Source organism: Pterocles gutturalis, unplaced genomic scaffold (genome assembly GCF_000699245.1).
Source record: "Pterocles gutturalis isolate BGI_N339 unplaced genomic scaffold, ASM69924v1 scaffold28098, whole genome shotgun sequence".
Classification (NCBI taxonomy): domain Eukaryota; kingdom Metazoa; phylum Chordata; class Aves; order Pterocliformes; family Pteroclidae; genus Pterocles; species Pterocles gutturalis.
In genome coordinates this window covers 28,029-46,509 of record NW_010123842.1, presented here as the reverse complement: position 1 = coordinate 46,509, position 18,481 = coordinate 28,029, and the positions used below count along the sequence as shown (strand labels likewise).

At 42.9% G+C, this 18,481-nt stretch overlaps 1 protein-coding gene across 1 annotated transcript; it reads left to right on the top strand.

Moving 5' to 3' along the window:
* The first annotated feature begins 1,000 nt into the window (after nucleotides 1–1,000).
* LOC104465149 (ligand of Numb protein X 2-like) lies at nucleotides 1,001–17,144 on the top strand. The gene is made up of 9 exons (XM_010078079.1): nucleotides 1,001–1,389; nucleotides 3,988–4,214; nucleotides 5,639–5,835; nucleotides 7,157–7,525; nucleotides 9,861–10,043; nucleotides 10,667–10,841; nucleotides 11,014–11,224; nucleotides 15,661–15,819; nucleotides 16,993–17,144. The coding sequence occupies exons 1-9, from the start codon at nucleotides 1,001–1,003 to the stop codon at nucleotides 17,126–17,128; spliced, it is 2,046 nt and encodes a 681-aa protein (XP_010076381.1). The 3' UTR covers nucleotides 17,129–17,144.
* The last annotated feature ends 1,337 nt before the right edge of the window (nucleotides 17,145–18,481 follow it).

The following is an 18,481-nucleotide window of genomic DNA, read 5'->3' as shown; positions in this document are numbered from 1 at the left end:
CCCCCCCGCAATGTGTAATACAGTGTTAGCTTCATTTAGTACCACATTTCCTACTTCATTAAAATAACTGCCAGGTTAAAAAAAAAAAAAATTCCTGCAGTAATTTCTGTGTCTGTAGAATAATCTGGCAGGGAACTCAGGTGAATATTACATTTAATTAAAATAGGCAAGATTAAAAATGGATGCGACTGGAGACATCTTTATTAAAATCAGTAGAACTGATGTCCACTGCGATGTGGACAGTTCTTTACATTTCTTGCACTTTGAAAGCTTTAGTCTTTTTATAGGAAATTTGTTTCCATGGGTGAACTTAGGCATGGATGAGTGCGGAACAATGCATTGTTTGTTAAAACAAACTTTTTTGAAGGGAGTGGGCTTAAAAGGAAGGAAATGTGGTTTAGAGTTAAGTTTCTTTTGAAATTTCTTCCTATTATTTTTCCTCATCCCCTCCCAAAACACAAAACAAAAGTCCAAATGACTAGAAGTCCCCAAAAACTGATGCTTCACCATACATATCTTTAAAATATTTGGTATAATCTGGAAAGCCAGAGAGAAAAATTGTCAGTTTAAAAATCACTATCTGTTTCCTTTCCCTTTCTCCCTCAAGAACACACAGCTTTTGTCTCAACTTTTCTAGTTTGTGTATTTGGCAGAGTTTTATCTAGTCTGTGTCACTGGTGTGTGTAAAGTAATTTCAGCTTCAATTTATCCATGTGCTTAAACATTTTGCTGAATCAGGTCCTTGCATTCTCTAATCCCTGGGTTGATCATTCACAGGGTCACTCTGGAAGGAGGAACCCTAAGGAGGGTAGGTGGGGATGAAGATCTAGAGGTGAACTTAAGGCAGGAATACAGTTTAATTTTTAATTGTCTAGATCTAGAGTGGACAGCTGGTTTGAATCTCTCTTTCTCTCCCTTTCATTTAGAGGTCCTCTGTCAGACAGCTACTACGTGACGAGCTTCCTTGCTGCTGGGCCGAGAGTGCCTGATGCTGGCTATCATGGCTGATCCTGTAGCAGAAGAACACACGTCTCAAGTTAGTGAACTCTGCTGTGAATGTGGTCAGTTCCACCTCTTGCTGGACAATCATCTCTACAACTTCCAGGATGAAGTGGATGATGAACTCATCTGCCATATCTGCCTTCAGCCTCTGCTCCAGCCCATGGACACCCCCTGTGGACATACGTACTGTTTCAAGTGCCTTGAAAACTTCATGCAGGAGTATAACTTTTGTCCCATGGATCGGAAAAAGCTCTCTTTCCAGCAGTGCCACAAGTCCAGCCTTCTAGTACGAAACCTGTTGGATAAGCTGATTGTCTTCTGCCCTTTCAAGGCAGAGTGTCAGCAGACAATGCAGCGGTGTGAACTAGAAGCTCATCTGCAGAACAGGTGCATTCCCATTTACATTATCTTATTGCTCCTTATATAATGCCCTCTGTCTGTTGTACTTCTGACTAGAAAGATCCATTCTCAGAACAGTTCTTAAACTGGGGCAAGGTGGGACACCAGAGATGGCAGGGTGAGGCCAGAGAGGTAGGTGGGTGAAAACAGCGTAATTGTGCGTGTGTGTGTTAGGGAGGCCAGCTCACGTGTGCTACAGAGGCGAAGGGTGAGGTGCTTGTACCCGAGTTGTCTGCAGACACAAAACCTATCAAATGTATATAAATTTGTGTGTCCTGATCTCCGGCACCTGACTCTGAAGATAATTATGAACATGCTTATTCTTGTTTCATTTGCGCAGAGAAAAAAGGCACTAAGTCAACACTCTGGAAGCAAGGGATTGTGCAGTGTTGCCAGTTTAATTGGCCCAATTAAGATGTGCAATACATAAGTCTTTGATCCAAATAATGTAAGTCCCTCCAAGCTGCACATTATGCAGTTGCTGAATCACCTACTTATAATGCCATTATCTTCTCTTTTGTTGAGAAAGAGAAGCAACTGAAAAATACTTATTTTTTTTTCTTTTTTTCCCCCTTGTCCAGAGGAAGGGAGTCTCTTTTTTTCTTGCGCTTGTCAGCAGAAGTGTGTTTTAGTGCTTCCACTGCTGGTTGAGCTGGTGGCAGGTAGAATATTGTAGCTTTAAAAGAAGTGCAGATAGCAAAGAGTTCTTGCCATGGTGCTTGAAGAACACTTGTTCCTACCTGGTTAATGTTTGCAGGAAAGGGAGCCAAGTACAAGCCCTACCGCAGGCAGAAGCAGCCCTTCCTTGGCAGTGTATCTTTTGCCAGTGGGCAATGAAAAAATGCAATAGGCTTGTTTCCCTCCAGCTATGTTGTAGCTTTTTGTGGCAATGGCATACTTAAAAAATATGTCAACCAGTGTGCAGGGAACAGTTAGGATACCTTTGCAGTTCCAGCCAAGGACCTATCCTTGCAGTTCTTGCTCGTCTTTAGTACCCACGAACCAAGAGCTTGGAAGGAAGCCAGAGAAAGTGACGGAAGATGCTCATGTGCCCCTTTCCCTTGATCTGTGAAAGCCTATAATCTCCTTTTTCTTAACTAACTCTTTGTACTGCTTTCTTGTTACCAAGCAGGGCTGAATGCTTAGACTGCAGGGACAGCGCTGCCCAGCTGGGCAGCTGTTGTGTGGCTGGGGCCATGGCCCACACCAGGGCTGGGCCTTCCTCTCTGCTCTGTAAATCTGCCCTGGTATCAGTAAACTTCTGTCACTTGTTAGTCCCTTTGGCACAGGATTTAAACACAGAAGAGGGAGGCACTGTTAAATGTTTACATTTAGGGACCTGTCTGGAAACTGTATCATTCTCTTATATATTTTGTTGTTCTTTGTACACCCCTTGGGGAGGGTGTGTTCTGGGCTACTTTATCTGGGTGGTGAGGATATTTAGACTGAAAAATGGAAAAAAAAAAAAAGAAAAAAATTACACTGGTGTTTGAGTGTTCCTGTTTCTTGGTTTTAAGTGAGATCTACTCATAGCAGGAGACTTAAGGAAATAAGAAGCATCTGGCAACTTGTTTTTTTGGGCGATTTCTCTGCCCTTTGCGAAATGAGTTTTTCTTGACATCTTAAGAGGGACATGTGTACAAGTGGATCAGTCAGTTTCTGTCTTTAAGTTTCAGGATCATCTTACTGCTTGGAGAATAAATGACTAGGAATAAACCAGAGGAAGTAATACTGGGATGAGACTTGTTTAGCCAGAATGTAAATGGTCAAGTTTAATTTGAAAAGTGACTCTGGTAAACACCCAATACAACTTATGTCTCTGAAAGTGATGCCTTTGCATTCATCACCCCTCTCACCTGCTACCTTTTTTTATAAGAACTCTTGATAAAAGAGCTTGTTTTTCCTTGCTCAATTTTGCTGAGAGAGGCTGGCTGTGGTGTAGCTGTATACGGAGCTCATTTTGTTGAATGGAGAGTTACTTCTTGAACCTTTGTGTGGGGAGCAGGCAGTGGGATTATAAACTCTAAATTTCTCCCATTCAAGTAAACAGTCACCTGTGTGGACTGGAGGTGGTGAGCTGTCTGAGGGTCAGGTCTTATCCAGCAAAAAAAATAAGCAAGCCCCGCTTGCTGCTCTTGTGTGTTACTGGGTTGTTAAAACCAAAACCTAATTCAAGGCTGAGCGTGAAGCTTGAGCCACTTTCTTTGCATAAAGATACAGTTCATAGTCATCTCTAAAAGGTCAGAGCTAAGTATTTGCTTGTATTTTAAGAGGTAGTGTTTTCTTCACCAAGTGCTTGCCAGGTAAATATTTAGCAAGGGAGACTCTGTTATTATTACACTCTCCTTTTTTAAATAATTGCTTAGTAATTTTGAAAGTAATAAAATAACAAGCCTGCTCTTAAGCTGATACAGGTAGAAGCTGAAGGTCAAATGACAATAAATTTTAGCATCTGTGATACAAGCTTTGCATCTGAGATCTTGAACATGCTTCTTCACATACCTTTGTCAGTCAGAGCTTGCATGTGCTGGGTTAGCGACATGGGCAATGACTACCCACTTACAGTCACTGACAACCTCTCTCTAGATGTCCTGGTTTCAAGAAATACAAATCTGAACTGCAGCGGAAAAAGAATCCCATTTCCAGAGGGAAGGAAGATCCTCCTACCAAGGTGGAGACAAACAAGCCCAAGGATCCAGAGGTACCAGGTGGAGGATCGTCACTTGTGGCAGAAAGCTCTGCAGCTGCTGTGGTATCACTAGTGACTGCAGAGCCTGGACTCGTTAATCCAGCTTTTGAGGAGACTGAAGAAGGTAAAGAGTTTGATACAGAAATGTGATTACATAATTACCTTTTACAATATAAAAATGAGGTAATTATCTTGGATAATTCAATTTTAAAGTGTCCCCAACATTCTCAGATACCCTCAATGCTATTCAGCCGCTAGTAGCCATCAGAGTAATCTCTTTCCTCAGCTTGTCCTGGAACAGAAGAGAGATGCATTCATATGTGTCAGGTGTGACAGGATCTGCTCACAAGCACAAAACTATCTGTGCAAAACGATTCGGAGGATCTCTGTTAGACTGCAGTGAATATTTGCAGTATTCTTTGCAGGAACAGAGGCAGTCTTTTACTGTGAACATGCAGCATTTAAAGCACCTACAGAAGCCAAATAATTAGTAATTAGGAAACGTTACAGCTTCTTCTTATGTTAAAAAAAGTTAAATACACAGTGAGTTTCCTGGAGTACCTCCCTAAGGGTGTGCAGCAAGTGTGTTTTTATAATATAACTTAGTTTTTGGATTAATAGTCAGTTATTAAACCTTTGCAGATAGAAATAGCCATCTCCACTTCAGCATAAAACCTCTTGTCTCCCCCCCTGCTAGAAGGCAGCAGCATGGAAATCTCTGTGCCTTGTTCCAAAGTTAGCCTCGGTTTCCAAGTGTGCAGGCACTGGAGCTGGCAACTCCTGTTCCTGTGCAAGAGTTAATACACAGGTCAGTTTACTTCTCTGTTGCCTTTTTCCCAAAGTACCCTTGAGGCAGGTTTTGCATCTCTTGTGTGACAACTGCAGTTCACCCTGACAGGCAGTGTGCTTGGCTTCATTAGAGCGTTGGGCCTGCCTAAATGTTGCAGTGCTGGTAGATTTAATACAACTTGCTAACAACAACTTTCATCTTCAAAGTGTCTTGAGAAGCACTGCTTAGTCTTCAGGATGCTGTAAATAGGTAAGCATTACTCCTGTTTTACAGGAGGGATGGGAAAAGAGGAGGAAAGGAAATTAGAGGAGGGAAGTTGCAGTCAGCTGCCTGTGGTAAAGTCACCAGAACAGCAGACCAGTAATTACAGCTCAGTAGTCCCCTTTTCTAATGGCCATCGTGGAATTTGGCATTTGTTATATCTGCACTTCTGGTAGGCCAGCTGTCACAGTAGAAAAATAAATCTCTAAATGGTACATGAAACATAGTGAATGCCCTTTAATAAAACTCAAGAAATAATAATGAAAGAGTTCAAATTTGCCATAAGCTAGGAGAAGGTGGGAAATGTTCTGGAGAAACTGTAAAGAAACAGAGGCTTTTAAAATTTTTAATCTGACCTCTTGTTATCTCTCTTGATAGCTGCTTTCCCTCCAGATGCTGCTTTGGGACAGAACCTGCCACTGTTAGAAATCTTGTGTTGCTATGTGAAGGAAAATTCTATTAATATGTTGGTTTTCCTCTTCAATTTCCCCCATCAGACCTTCCTCAAAGAACTAGTCTTGTGGCTGAAACGACCACAATTGAAATACACCGAGAAGACCCAGAGGAAGAGCTGGGGATGAGGATAGTTGGGGGTAAAGACACCCCACTAGGAAACATTGTTGTTCAGGAAGTCTTGCGGGATTCTGTCATTGCTGCAGATGGAAGAATAGCACCTGGGGACCACATTCTTGAGGTATGTAAAACCCCACTGGTAGTCACATTGCCTCTCTTGACTTGAAGGCTGGGGGAGGAGAGTTACCTAGAAAAACTGGGAAATCTCTACAGCTGAGGGTTTAAAAGCACTGATCAGACTTGTGTGTCAGTGGCATTGTGTATCTGCTGGGGCTGAGAAGCAGACTTCTGAGGTTCCTTCCAGTCATAGACATATTTACCTTGCATATTTGATAGCTTTTTGAAATTTAGACCATTTTGGATAAATTTAAAGATTTCTGTCTGATAAATTTCACCCAGTAGCACCCTATCTCTCCAAAGGACTGTGCTCTAGTTAGGAAGTCTGATAATTGCTTGCTATGCTATGTTGCTTAAGCTGCATATTCTCAATGGGCAGGTCCAATGTTTAAGACCTTACGACTTGAAGTAAGCATCAGATATGTAATGTGAGTAATAATGAGCACCAGCCTCATACCAGGCTGACCCACAGGCAGATGTAGTTTCCAGATTAATCATGCTGCATGGCAGTGGGCTAATCAAGGTGACAAAAGCTTGCATGCAGCAGTAAAGCCTACATGCAGCAAGAACTGTTAGTACCTCCCGGCTGTGGCTGCCCAATCATTTGACAAGCCGTAAAGACCTAATTATCTTCTTGGACTGTGGACTTTGGCAGCCCCACACGCACAAGTGGCCAATACAATTTCTGAGTTGGTTTCTTAAACGAATAAAGTAAATTCTTTTTTTTTCCAGTTGAATTGTACAAGTCTCAGGGGTGTAAGTAGGGCAGGTCCCCACGCTTAGGAGCCCTATTAACATCCTAAAAGAAGGCTGCACAGAGTCTTATGTGACAACAGACAAAGTGAAAAGTAGCTTCTCAGAGTCACCTTGGTAAAAGCATGATTAGACTGATGATTCCAGAAGCTTGTAGACTATAGACCACTCTTCAACTTAAAAGTGAGGATGGGTAGTCTCCAATTTGAGTCTTCTCCTCTGAGCACATACTGAATGCTGGAAGTTGAGAGAAAGCAGTTCTGCATTGCCATGGGATGGATGTAATGATTTAATGTTTTGCAGTTTCAGATTTGTTAGTTATGTGAGTTGCCCTGTCTTGTTCCTTGTCCTCAGCTATTCACCATCACTTATGGTCTAATTTCATCTGCTTTCTTCTGTGTTCTTTTTTAGAAACTTCTGCTCTCTAATGTGCATCAGAAGCAGCTGCTTCAGTCAGGGCATTGCACAGGGAGTTGTACATCCTGTCTCCAACTCTGTGATGTTCCGCACTGTGGACAGTGCCTAAATTATGTAGGTTCTGATTAGTGACTCTGGCTTGTTTGTCTTTCTAGGTGAATGGCGTCAACATCAGCAGTGTGACTCACTGCCAAGCTGTCTCCTTCCTGCGCCACCCAGGTCCTGTCCTCCACCTCATGGTCCTGCAAGAGAAGGGTTTTTCCAATAAGACTGCACAGCAGGATTCCACTTCTGCTACAAATCGGGAAGTGATCCACGTTACCTTGATAAAGAGAGACCGATCCGAACCCTTGGGAATCAAACTGATCAGGAAGACAGATGAGGCAGGGATTTTTATTCTAGATCTGTTAGAGGGAGGTTTGGCAGCCAAAAATGGAAAGCTGAGTCAAAATGACAGAGTCTTGTCAATAAATGGCCAGGATTTGAGGCAAGGAACACCTGAGGCTGCTGCGCAGATAATCCAGGTAATTTATGACATGGTGAGGCTGTATGGCTAATGACTCTGCAGCTGTCTGCGTTGATGGCAGGGCTCCTGTACTGACCCAAGGGCTAACAGAACACACTAGAGCAAACTGCATTCCCTGAAATATCTCATTGGGAAAGTGACTTCCCTGTGGATGTGTGGGAAGCACCGCTTCCAAATGGAGATAAACATGAAGAGTGGGAATCCATCGTGAGTCATCTCTGACAAATCTGAAGCGAGGCAATTGCTCATGGCACTTTAGTTCAGCTAAGGCAATTGGGTCTCCTTTCTGCTCTGGTGTTTGAAGCCTTTCTTGCAGAGTGAGTGTTTGTGCGCACTGTGTGGATGCATGCAGCAGAGATGAGGAGAGATTAGGACAGACTCTCATGCTTCAGTCAAACTGAAGGTGTTTGTTGGGAGATGTGGTAGATTGGCAGCACAGAACAGAACCCTTTTGACTGATTTGAAGCCCTCTCCATTTTACCTGTATTTGGGAAGGGAGTCTAGAAAACAACATGAGGCATCTCAGGCTAAAAACATTCTAAAATACTAAATGGGTAAAAGAGAGGTGGTCTTTCCCTGTGCAATAGGAATGTGCTCCTGTTGCAGCATGACAAATATTTTGGTGAAAGGAGTGAGCAAGGAATTTTGGTTAAGGATTAAGGATTGCTATGTGTGCAGCAGATACCATGTAGCTCAGTTTAAATTCTTTATCTCCGTAGGCGATGACATCCAGTTTCTGTTTTTATCTAAAGATCCTGACACAATACATCTCATCACATACTGTTTATATCCTGGAAAGGATCTGAGGTCAGCAGCGAGGGAGAGCCAGTTCTCTTCCTGGTAATCAGCAGAGGACTGCAGTGGTGTGGGAGAAGAGAGAGCAGACTTCCAGTCCTGAGACCCTTTTTTATGTTATATATGGGATTCCATTCTGTGGCCTCTTAGAATTTTGTTTGCATCCCACAAGTGCTGCTGTACTTCTGTTGTAATGTGCAAACATAACTCCCATACGAGGAACTCTTTCTTGATCCCACTGAAATCAGTAGCCAAAGTCTCGGAACCAGCTTCATTAGGTTTGGGGATTGAATTCCTTTTGAAGTGACGTTTGTGTAAAACTGTGACAGTCTTCCAAACACTATGTCGTCTTCTGAGGGCTAACTCAAATTCTTGGTTAAATGTAATTTTACTTTGGATCGCAAACCATTTGCAGAAGAGAGTCCTTCCTACCTGTGTTGTTCAGTACCATTTACAACTTATATATTGCACAGCCATACTTACTGTACATAGTCTGGTACTCCTGCTTGAAGGGGAGGGCAAATCCCCATTTTAGGATGTGATGATTACAATATATTTTATGAAGATGTGGATGTGTGCCAACTTGTCTGGAAAAAAATTGCTCTATGTGAAGTGATTTTTGGAGGCAAGAGTCTTGATGAATTAAGTTTCAGGAAACAAAACTCTCCTGTACTAGTTTAAAAAGAAAAAAACAAACCCAAAACAGTTGATGCACTCCCTCTTCCAAGGCCAGGGAATTCACTGCTGCCAGGGTGCTGTGGCACCAGGGGAACAGGGTCCCAGAAAGCCAACCGTACTTCTCTCATCCATTGCAGGAAATGCCCCAAGTAAGCACATACGCCTTACCCCAATGGAGTCCTTCACAATAAGGTTTTGTCAAATTATCTGAAAGAACAAACCAGATTAGAAGAGCAGTAACAATAGTGAATACTTTCCCTGTAGTTCTGCCAAGGCCCGACACACAGCTGGTTAAGTGTTTAATCAGCAGCAATCTTAGACAAAAGGCCATGTCTTCAGGTACTCTGGGAAAAAAATAAGTGGGAGATGTTGAACAATAGACCTAATGTTACCTAAGCTGGGAGGGAAAGAGCTTTAACAAGTTTCTTTAACAATAAAAGAAAAAGCATCTAGCACTCATATCATGGTCATCCATGGTGTGGACCAGTCAGCGTTCTAGCTTTGTTCCATTTTGTATCACAATACAATATGCTATTTTGGTTATTTGTACTGAAGTGGAGGAATTAATCATCCATTTCCACTTTCTCATGGCATTTGTGGGGGAGGGAGGCATGAGTGAAGCCTGCCTCTACTACTGTTCCTTCTGACTAACAGTTGCTAGTTCATTTTTTCTTTTCACCATAGGATTCTGTGGCTCTTCACAAAAAACATTGCATCACATCACATAGCCCTGTTTCGGACCCTTTGTAGAAACCAGTGCCAACCCTTCTCTCTCCCCAAGAAAGGGACAGGGACTGTCCCTAATTTCTAATTTATTTTTCTCTCTATTTTATTTACACTCTTTTTGTTTCTCCTGGCAGAGCACTGAATCAAGAGTGAATTTTGTCGTCTTGAGGCAGCCAGGTGTCCAGCTGTCAGACCCAGTAGAAGATGGCAGCACATCAAATAACAGTAGCAGCAGCAGTAGCAATGGAGGAAGCCCGGTGCATCATCGGAGACGACTAGACCAGAATCACTATAGACGAAAATCTACCTACCAGAAGGTAAGTTTTTGTAAATAACGGCAAAGCGCTTTTTAGTCTTGGTTTAGCAGACCTATTATGTTTGCTCTATGATGGCAGTTTATCATATAAGACTGATCAGTAGCTCCATTTCTTCTTGAGCTATTGAAAAGCAGCAGGTTTGTGGCTTTTGGTACTGGAGAAAAGTACATTGTCATCTACTGGGAAACACAATTTGTGGGGAAAAACATGTCAGAATTTCTTCAAATATCTCTAATGTTGATGCAGAACTAGTGGTTAATCCTTTCTTGTCTGGAAAGGGCCATGGGAAATTTACCATCCTGAGATGCTTGGGACTTGCTTCTTGACATCCATCAAATGCAACACGTTTAGGGTATTGCACGATGACACCGAGCTATGGTTCTGGTTTGGAGCTGGAGGGCTTTATGGTACAGAAGTAGAAGCTACAGAAATTGCACTGTAGTGCTCTTGTGACTTGAGTGTTGTATCTGCCATCCATTTGCATAAGAAACAGTATGAGCAAGAGGAGAATCGCCAGCCTGTTATACCAAGAGAGTTATTCTCTTGTTATTTTCTTCCAGATCTGGGTTTCTCATGTTAATTGCATTAATGAAGCTGCATTTTGTACTGTCATTTATTTGTAGGATTTACCTCAGGGATACGTAAATCATGAAAAGACAGTCGCAATAAAAAAGGAACCAAAGGAATCTTTAGGAATAACAATTGGAGGAGGAAGGGATAACAAAAACAAACTCCCTATATATGTAACGAGTGTGCAGCCCATTGGATGCCTGTTCAGGGATGGCAGAATCAAGCGAGGTAAGGAGGCTCTCACACCCCTTATCCTTTAGGAACGGTTATTTTTTTTTCAGTGAAAGTTAGACTTGGACACTAAAATGAGGCCAGAAATGGAGTTCCACATGAGACCTTGGGGCAGAATTGGGCTTCATAGCAAAAGGTCTATGATAATTCTATCTTATTTAATCAACAGGAGATATGCTTTTGAGTATAAATGGCATTGATTTGACTCAGCTGAACTACTATGAAGCTGTCTCAGCACTGAAATCTAATGCAGCTTCCCACTCAGTCATATTGAAAGCCTTGGAAATCCTTTCATTAAACTCGACAGAGCCATCTCCGGACATCAAGGAGCAAGGATTCAGCTGGTCTCCCCTCTGGATCACCTGGCTCGGATTGCCAAGGTACGTTTGTTTGGTGACTGTATAGAGATCTGTTCAATCACAGAGTTGACTTTCACTCAAACACTATACATCAGTTGCTTTGGTGGTTAACTTGGAAGCATTACTGGTATTCTCATTTATCTCTAAGGCAGTCGAAAGCCTTATTTATCAATGAGATCACAGTATAATGAATGCATAAGGAACTTCCACTGCTTTTTATGGAGTGACCCATCATTCCCTCACTTCTGTTTGACAGTAACCATATTTCAGAAGTTCCTGAAAACTTTTTTTTCTCAGAGAACTGAGACAGAGAATGAGAAGTATAGATTCTGGCATTTGAGACACTGACTTGACATGTAGTTAATGTAGATACGGTCCCTGATAAAATACCGTTAACTGAAATCACTCTGTGGCTCTTTCTGGATCATGTAATAGAAGCCAACAGATAACCTGGGCTCTTTTAGAGTTTCTGATCTGATCATCTCAGTTAGGAGCAGGCATTCTTTTGGTCTAATTCTTTTTGGCTGTTATAATTGTGACACCTTTAGCATGAAGCAGAAATGATTCTGAATAGTTGACTTTTCCTGCTGCGAACCTTTGGACTGTAGACTTAGCGCAGTTTTTTACGAGCAACATGGTTAAGTTCCAGATGACAGGGTTGAGGCTTTGAAAGCCTGAATTTCTATCTCCTTCGTGGAGAGGCAAACCTGTGGTTTGCTCACTTTTGCAGTTTCATCAAAATACATACAGCTGTGAAAAGCAGAGTCTGTTGCCTTTCCAGCTGACTGGAGGAGGATCATGCAGGAGAGGCACACGGAACAGTAAAGCCAAACCCTTCAGTGGGAAGCTCGGATTATTTACAGCCTTCTTTCTTGAGGCACCTGAAAGAAGAAAACTAACAAAGCCTCTGTTATGTTACCTTTGTGTTACTTAGCAGCCTGTAAATGCTAAACAAAACAGCCCAAGGAAGGTAGCTTTCAGCTGACTGGAGGAGGATCATGCAGGAGAGGCACACGGAACAGTAAAGCCAAACCCTTCAGTGGGAAGCTCGGATTATTTACAGCCTTCTTTCTTGAGGCACCTGAAAGAAGAAAACTAACAAAGCCTCTGTTATGTTACCTTTGTGTTACTTAGCAGCCTGTAAATGCTAAACCAAACAGCCCAAGGAAGGTAGCTTTTGTGTCTCGAGCAACTGTAACTTGGCTTGTACTCAGTACCGTCCTACCAGTTTCCTCTACTCTCCCACGGAATCAGCCCGTCTGTTCTGTGCAGGCCCAGTATGAACTAGCCTGAGCTGCACCTGGATAGCCCAAACCCCAGTACAAACCCTCAGATGCTGGCTGGTGTTTGTTCCCCATGGGTGCTCCTGCAGTGAATAGCAAGGCATAAGCTGGCTGTACTTTCTCTCTTCTTCCTTTTCCAGTTTATTTGGAGGTCTGGTGGCTTGCAGCTTCACCATGCTTTCTGCTACAGGGACTGGAGTCCACTCTTTGCTCGTCAGTCACCTGCCTTCATTTCAAGAGGATACTGATGTTACCTGCCATTTAATACCTTTTTTTTCTGCTGGTATTAATGTTGGCTCCCCTTCATTTAACTGTTACTGTACCGTGCTACTGAAGCAGGAAGCAATGATTTCACGAGCCCCTTCTGCTCTTTGGTCTCCCTTTCTTAGTCCAACATGAATTCAGGCATCTGAATTTGTCTGCCATCCTTCTGTGGGTGTGAGGGTGGTTAGGTTATTTCATTTCAGGATCTGACAAAATCTTCCTTCTTGTTTCCAGTAATAAAAATGTCTGTAATTCTTGTGTTTCCTCATTCATTTTCCCATTTGCTCACAGTGAGACCTGGCAGCAACTAGCTGGTCATCCACAGAACGAATTATTTCCCTAAAGCCACTAAAAATCTGCCTTTTTCAGCTAACCAAGGTATTTATATTTGACAGTGTGGCTGGTATAATCAGATTATTTTTAATTATTGCTGGAGAATCTGTAAACTGAAATGACACCCTTGTTTGTCACCTGGAAATGTTCAGGGTTCCTCTACGCTAGCATTGCACTCCGGCAGAAACAGACCCTGTGCGTACCCCGCTAACACTAGATTACCAAAAATCCTCTGAAATGTACCAAAACCAGACCCTGTGTCCTCAGCAAGTTGTTTCACTCACATCTGTTCCTTTCGGGCTGCCCTGCTAGAGCAGACATGGCCTCAGCATGGTAAAACATTTTCCAGTACAGTGCGAAATCTTATTGCTGACAGCATGTGCCATTTTTGGTTTTGTTCAGCTTTTCTTTCCAGTCACTGTTCTGATCCAGCAGAAACAAACTTTCCTCCTTAGAGCAAACCCATAGAGGAATTACTTTCTAGTTTGAAGCCGAAATTCATGCTGAAAGACTGGAGCTGAAGTTAGTGCTCAAGGCTAGGGAAGTGTATTCAGCTGTTGCAACACTTGACCCCACAGTATTTAATTCTAGCCTTGACTCTTGTATCTGTGGCTTTCTGCTTATGTCAAATACTGTCTGTCATCTCACCTCACTTGGTGACATGCTGTTTGTGAAATGTGGAGCCCCTGTAGCCCATCCTGCAGAACTTGGGTTATGTATCACGCTATTGTTGTGGAAGGGTTTTAGGAGACGACAGCCCTGGGTACTGTGCCTTTCTTTGGACAGAGGGAATAACATGAGCATCTTGGTCACATTCTTCCTAAAAGAAAAATCCTCTGTGCTTCTAAGGCTGCTGTCACACAACAGCATTTGCTGTGTAAGCTTGGAGCATCTTCTGTCTCTGACTAGGGCCAGTGCTCCATGCTTCCAATGAAGATACAAACATCCCCACAGGAGGCACAGTGTAGTAGTATTTTTTCCATCTAACCTCAGGCAACTCGTATTTGCTGTACTGAACATGATGGCTGGTGCCTTTCTTGTAGTTGTCTTGTAATACAACTGTGGGTAGCTCAGCTGTCCCTGTAAACTTAACTCTCTCCATTCTTTGCCCCACTGGAGCAGCACAGTTCACAGACTCTGAAAGGGATGCAGAACTACACACTCAGCAGGGTGTTTGTCAGAATCAAACTCACACCTTTACTTTCTGGGAAGTCTAAAATTCTTTTCCCACAGTCATTTTCCATTATAGTAAATTAATGTTTCTCTTCCTAAAAACCCTTTTTCATATGGAAAACTGATTTCTAGCAAACAGCCTCTTCCAGCTCTGGGAAAAAGTGTCCAATGTTTTTATTTAAGCTCTGTGCAGAGGTAGTGCTTCCTACTCTTGCTCTCTGGGCTATTTATTTGCACTAGATGCCACAAACGTTTTCTCATAGCTGTATTTTTACACTTGGGTGGTACCAGTAGAAGAAAACCATGGAGGTATCAGTAAGCTAGAGCTGGGTCTTGCCATGTTTATGTGTGAAGAACTTGTACAAAGGTAAATTACAGTTTGAAAGTAGATAATTGGATATTTCTCCTAGTGAGAAGTTAACTGAGAAGGCTTTTGAAATCTGAAACTCATCTGCAAACTGCTCAAGCAAAACCCTTGAGGCAAAAACGTTTATTATGAAAAGTTTAGCTGCTGGAATACCTCAGTGGGGTGATCAGCGGCAGTTTCACACAGTGTAGCTCTGGCAGCACCTCGGTGCCAGAATGTAACCTGACTGCGAGCCAGAGCACCCAAGAGGCTTGCCTGCACTCCTGCCACACCTTTCCAGACGCCTCGCAAAGGCTTTGCATGTCTTTGTGCTACAAACTCAAGGAGCAAGTGCTGTTAGCACTTACATATCACATTCTCCAAGGCAGCCTGAGCATTGCGGCATACTCCCGGCTTACTGAGAAGACATACCTCCGTGGCTGCCATTCAGAAACAGTGGCCTATGATCCCTCTTCAAGGAGCCCAATATCTTAACTGTACCCAGCAATCCTGGGTGTAGGTCCTGCAGGAAAGACCTTTCACATTTCGATCAGGTAGTTAGTAAAGAAAGGCTGCTGTACCTCCTATGTTTGCTTTCCATCAGTGATACATAGCTGCTGAATGCCTTCATTGTACCAAGCGTGTAGTATACAGATGGAATTTTAAAAAAATAATATTCTCATTAGTTGCATAGGTGTAACTGCTGTTCATGACTAATTTGTTTTTGTCACTAGTACTATGCATACTTATTAGCAGAATTAATGAAGTTATTAATGAATCTTTCAGGTCATAAAGCCCTTTAGAGAATGCTAATTTTCTGTTAACTCTTAAGCTAGCGCTGACAATACTGAGAAAAGCTTTCTAAAGAACTGGCATCTTCAGATCAGAGAATTATTGCTGTAACGTGCCCTCCAAAAGGGTTGCCTCAAGCCCTTAAAAAAAGAAATACAAGGCTGTTACATAGCAGTGCTTTCTACAAGGGAAAACAAATTTCTGGTCAGGAATTTTCCACTGAAACACACTCATAAGCTTTCTCTGGACTGTGCCTCTCTTCACAGCTACCTTCACTGCTGTCAAGATATTGTCCTTACTAAAGGTAACCTGGAAAGCTGGGGCTTCAGCATTGTTGGAGGCTTTGAGGAAAGCAAAGGAAACCAGCCATTCTTCATCAAAACCATAGTGCCGGGGACTCCTGCCTTCCGAGACAAGAAACTGAAGTACGTATGAGCTGCCCTGTGGGTCTCTGGTGTTTGTATCAGAAACACTACCAGCACTTAGTCAGCATGCATTGTTCTACTCAGGGGCTGTCTTTAACCCTTTTAACTAGTTGTGATGGGTTTACCCTTGGCTGGGAGTCAACCCCACACAACCTGTTCACTCACCCTCCCTCCCTCCCCAGGATAAGGGAGAGAATTAAAGGGGTAAAGGGAAAAAAAGGACTCATGGGTTGTGATAAGAACAATTTAATAACTAAGCTACAATAATATTGAAAGTAATACTATATACAAATATACAAATGAGTGCTACACAGTGATACTCTCATCACCCAATGACCAAGGCTCAGCCTGTTCCCGGCTAACAATCCCAGAGCAGGGAGAGTCCCGAAACTGCACTCACAGAACAGAGATAACAGTCTGAGTGTCCCAGAACTGACCGAGGGGGAGGGAGAAGGCCTTGGGAGAGGGACCACCTGGAGCGAGATGACCTGGAGCAAAGAATGGATGAGCTCCCGGAGGGTCCTCACCTGTATACTGGGCATGACGTGTAGGTTGTGGAATAGATTATTGGTCACTTTGTGTCTCAGTCCTGAACCTAAGATCAAATCCTGGGCTAGTAACTGGGGCTGTGCTCCCTCGCAGCTTCTCCTGTTTGCAGACAGCCAGAGAAGCTGAAAGACCTTGGCAGCCATGTAAACATAACTTTTGATCAGCTTTGTTCTGAGCACAAATCCAAAACACAGCCTCTTGCTAGCTGTTATGAAGAAGGTTAATGCTGTCTCAGCTTAACCTAGGACACTTGGTGATTGCTAGTCAAGTAGCTGTAGGAGCGACCTTGGTAATGACCTTGGCACAAATTTGTTTTCTGCAACATTTCCCTCTGTTGACTGGCCAGCTGGTCACGCTGCTGGTGACCTTCACTACTGTGTCACTCAAGTACCAGCAGTGTCCTCCTCTTCTCTTGCCCTCTTTGACTTAAAAGCAAGCCTCTGACAGCAATCACTCGCTGTGCTTGCATCCATTCCTTGCCCCTAATCTTTCATCTAGTGAAAAAGTTGCTTCAGAAAGAATTGATGATCTTGGCTCAGAGCGGGCTAGATGACCTTGGGGGTCCTAGGATGTAGTGTTAATAATTTTAAGTCCTGACAAGCATGTTTCCTGTCTTCTGCTTAGGTGTGGAGATGAAATAGTGGCAGTAAATGGAGTGCCAGCAATAGGAATGAGCAACTCGGAACTAATCCCAATGCTGAAGGAGCAAAGGAACAAAGTCACACTTACTGTGGTGTCCTGGCCAGGAAGCCTCGTGTGAAAGCTCAAACAAAACACACAAGTTTCAGGTATCAGTTGGCCATCACACAAAGCTAAACATGTGACATAAACCGAGGGACTGCTGAACTCTTGCTGCACAGTGTGTTGCCACAGAAGACATTTAGCTTCCTTTTTGGAGAAAACATTTCTTTACTGTGCTGAGGTTATCAACAAATCTGGTTGTTGGATTCAAAGTAATCGTTAATCCACACAGTTGTTGTAGCTTCCTGGACTCATTAAAGCTCTTCAGGATTGGTGTTGCAAAGAAAGGTCTTTTTCCAGTGTTCCCCTAGAAATTGCCTTTGAGGCACTTTTCCTCAATTTTAGAGCTCTGCTTTCCATTCCGTATTTTGAACAGGTTAAAACAGGCCTGACTGTCCGATTTCCCCTGCTACTTTAATACACTTCTGCTACTGATCTCTGCCATTCTCAGACACTGAGTCATTTTATACGTGCTTTTAAAAACCACTAATAAAACTGTAAGGATGGGGACCCAATTAAGAAGTTCCTGTAGCCCCCAGTCTTGATATTTTTAGGTTACTGAAACCTAATGAATGTGTTTACATGTTAAAAACTGATGGTAACTCTTGTAGCTGACAGCTGAAGAGCTGCGAGTTTAGCATGGGGGAGCTGTGGTGAGCCCTAGGAAGGGCTATCACCAGGTAGCTGTCATGAATCCTGATTTAGGATCCTGCTGACAATGCTGATTTATCACAAATGGGCAATTTAGACCGCTTAAAGAACCACTGCCAAAGGTATCAGCAAAAGTGGTTTCACTGAAATATGGTGTTGTAAAAGTGCAATTTTATAAAAGTTTGAGGGCAAGGTTCACTCTTACTGCACAAAGGATTTAACAGTGCTCCAAAGTTACCAAGACACAAATCAGTTACCATAACAAAGTTATGTGCAATGTTGGCCACTTAACAAGGATCTGCTGTTGGTGAAAGCTCTCTCAACCTCAAGGAGCAGCCTTGAGAGGTGTCCCAGCTCAAGGGGAGATCATCCTGATGCAGCCAGCTGCTTAGCAAGGAGCACTCAAAGAGGGCTCACTTAAGCTGTCTTATTTATGGGATAAAGTCAAATTACATGTGATGGGAGAGGGATGAATGAGACTCCTTGTACCCACAGCTTTGTTTCCTTGATAGACCAGTGGTGGAAAAGCCACCTGCTATTCATGTGTTAATTGCATGATTGGTGTTCCAACCTCATGCATCTGTGCTCACTGTGTCACTGATCCCTTGTGGGTTTTCAGAGAACAGAATGGAACTAGATAAGCTCTTGGCCTGGTTACGGCTTAGGCCTTTACCTCCTTTGGAGTCTGTAACAAACTACCACTAGTTTGGTTAAGGAGTTG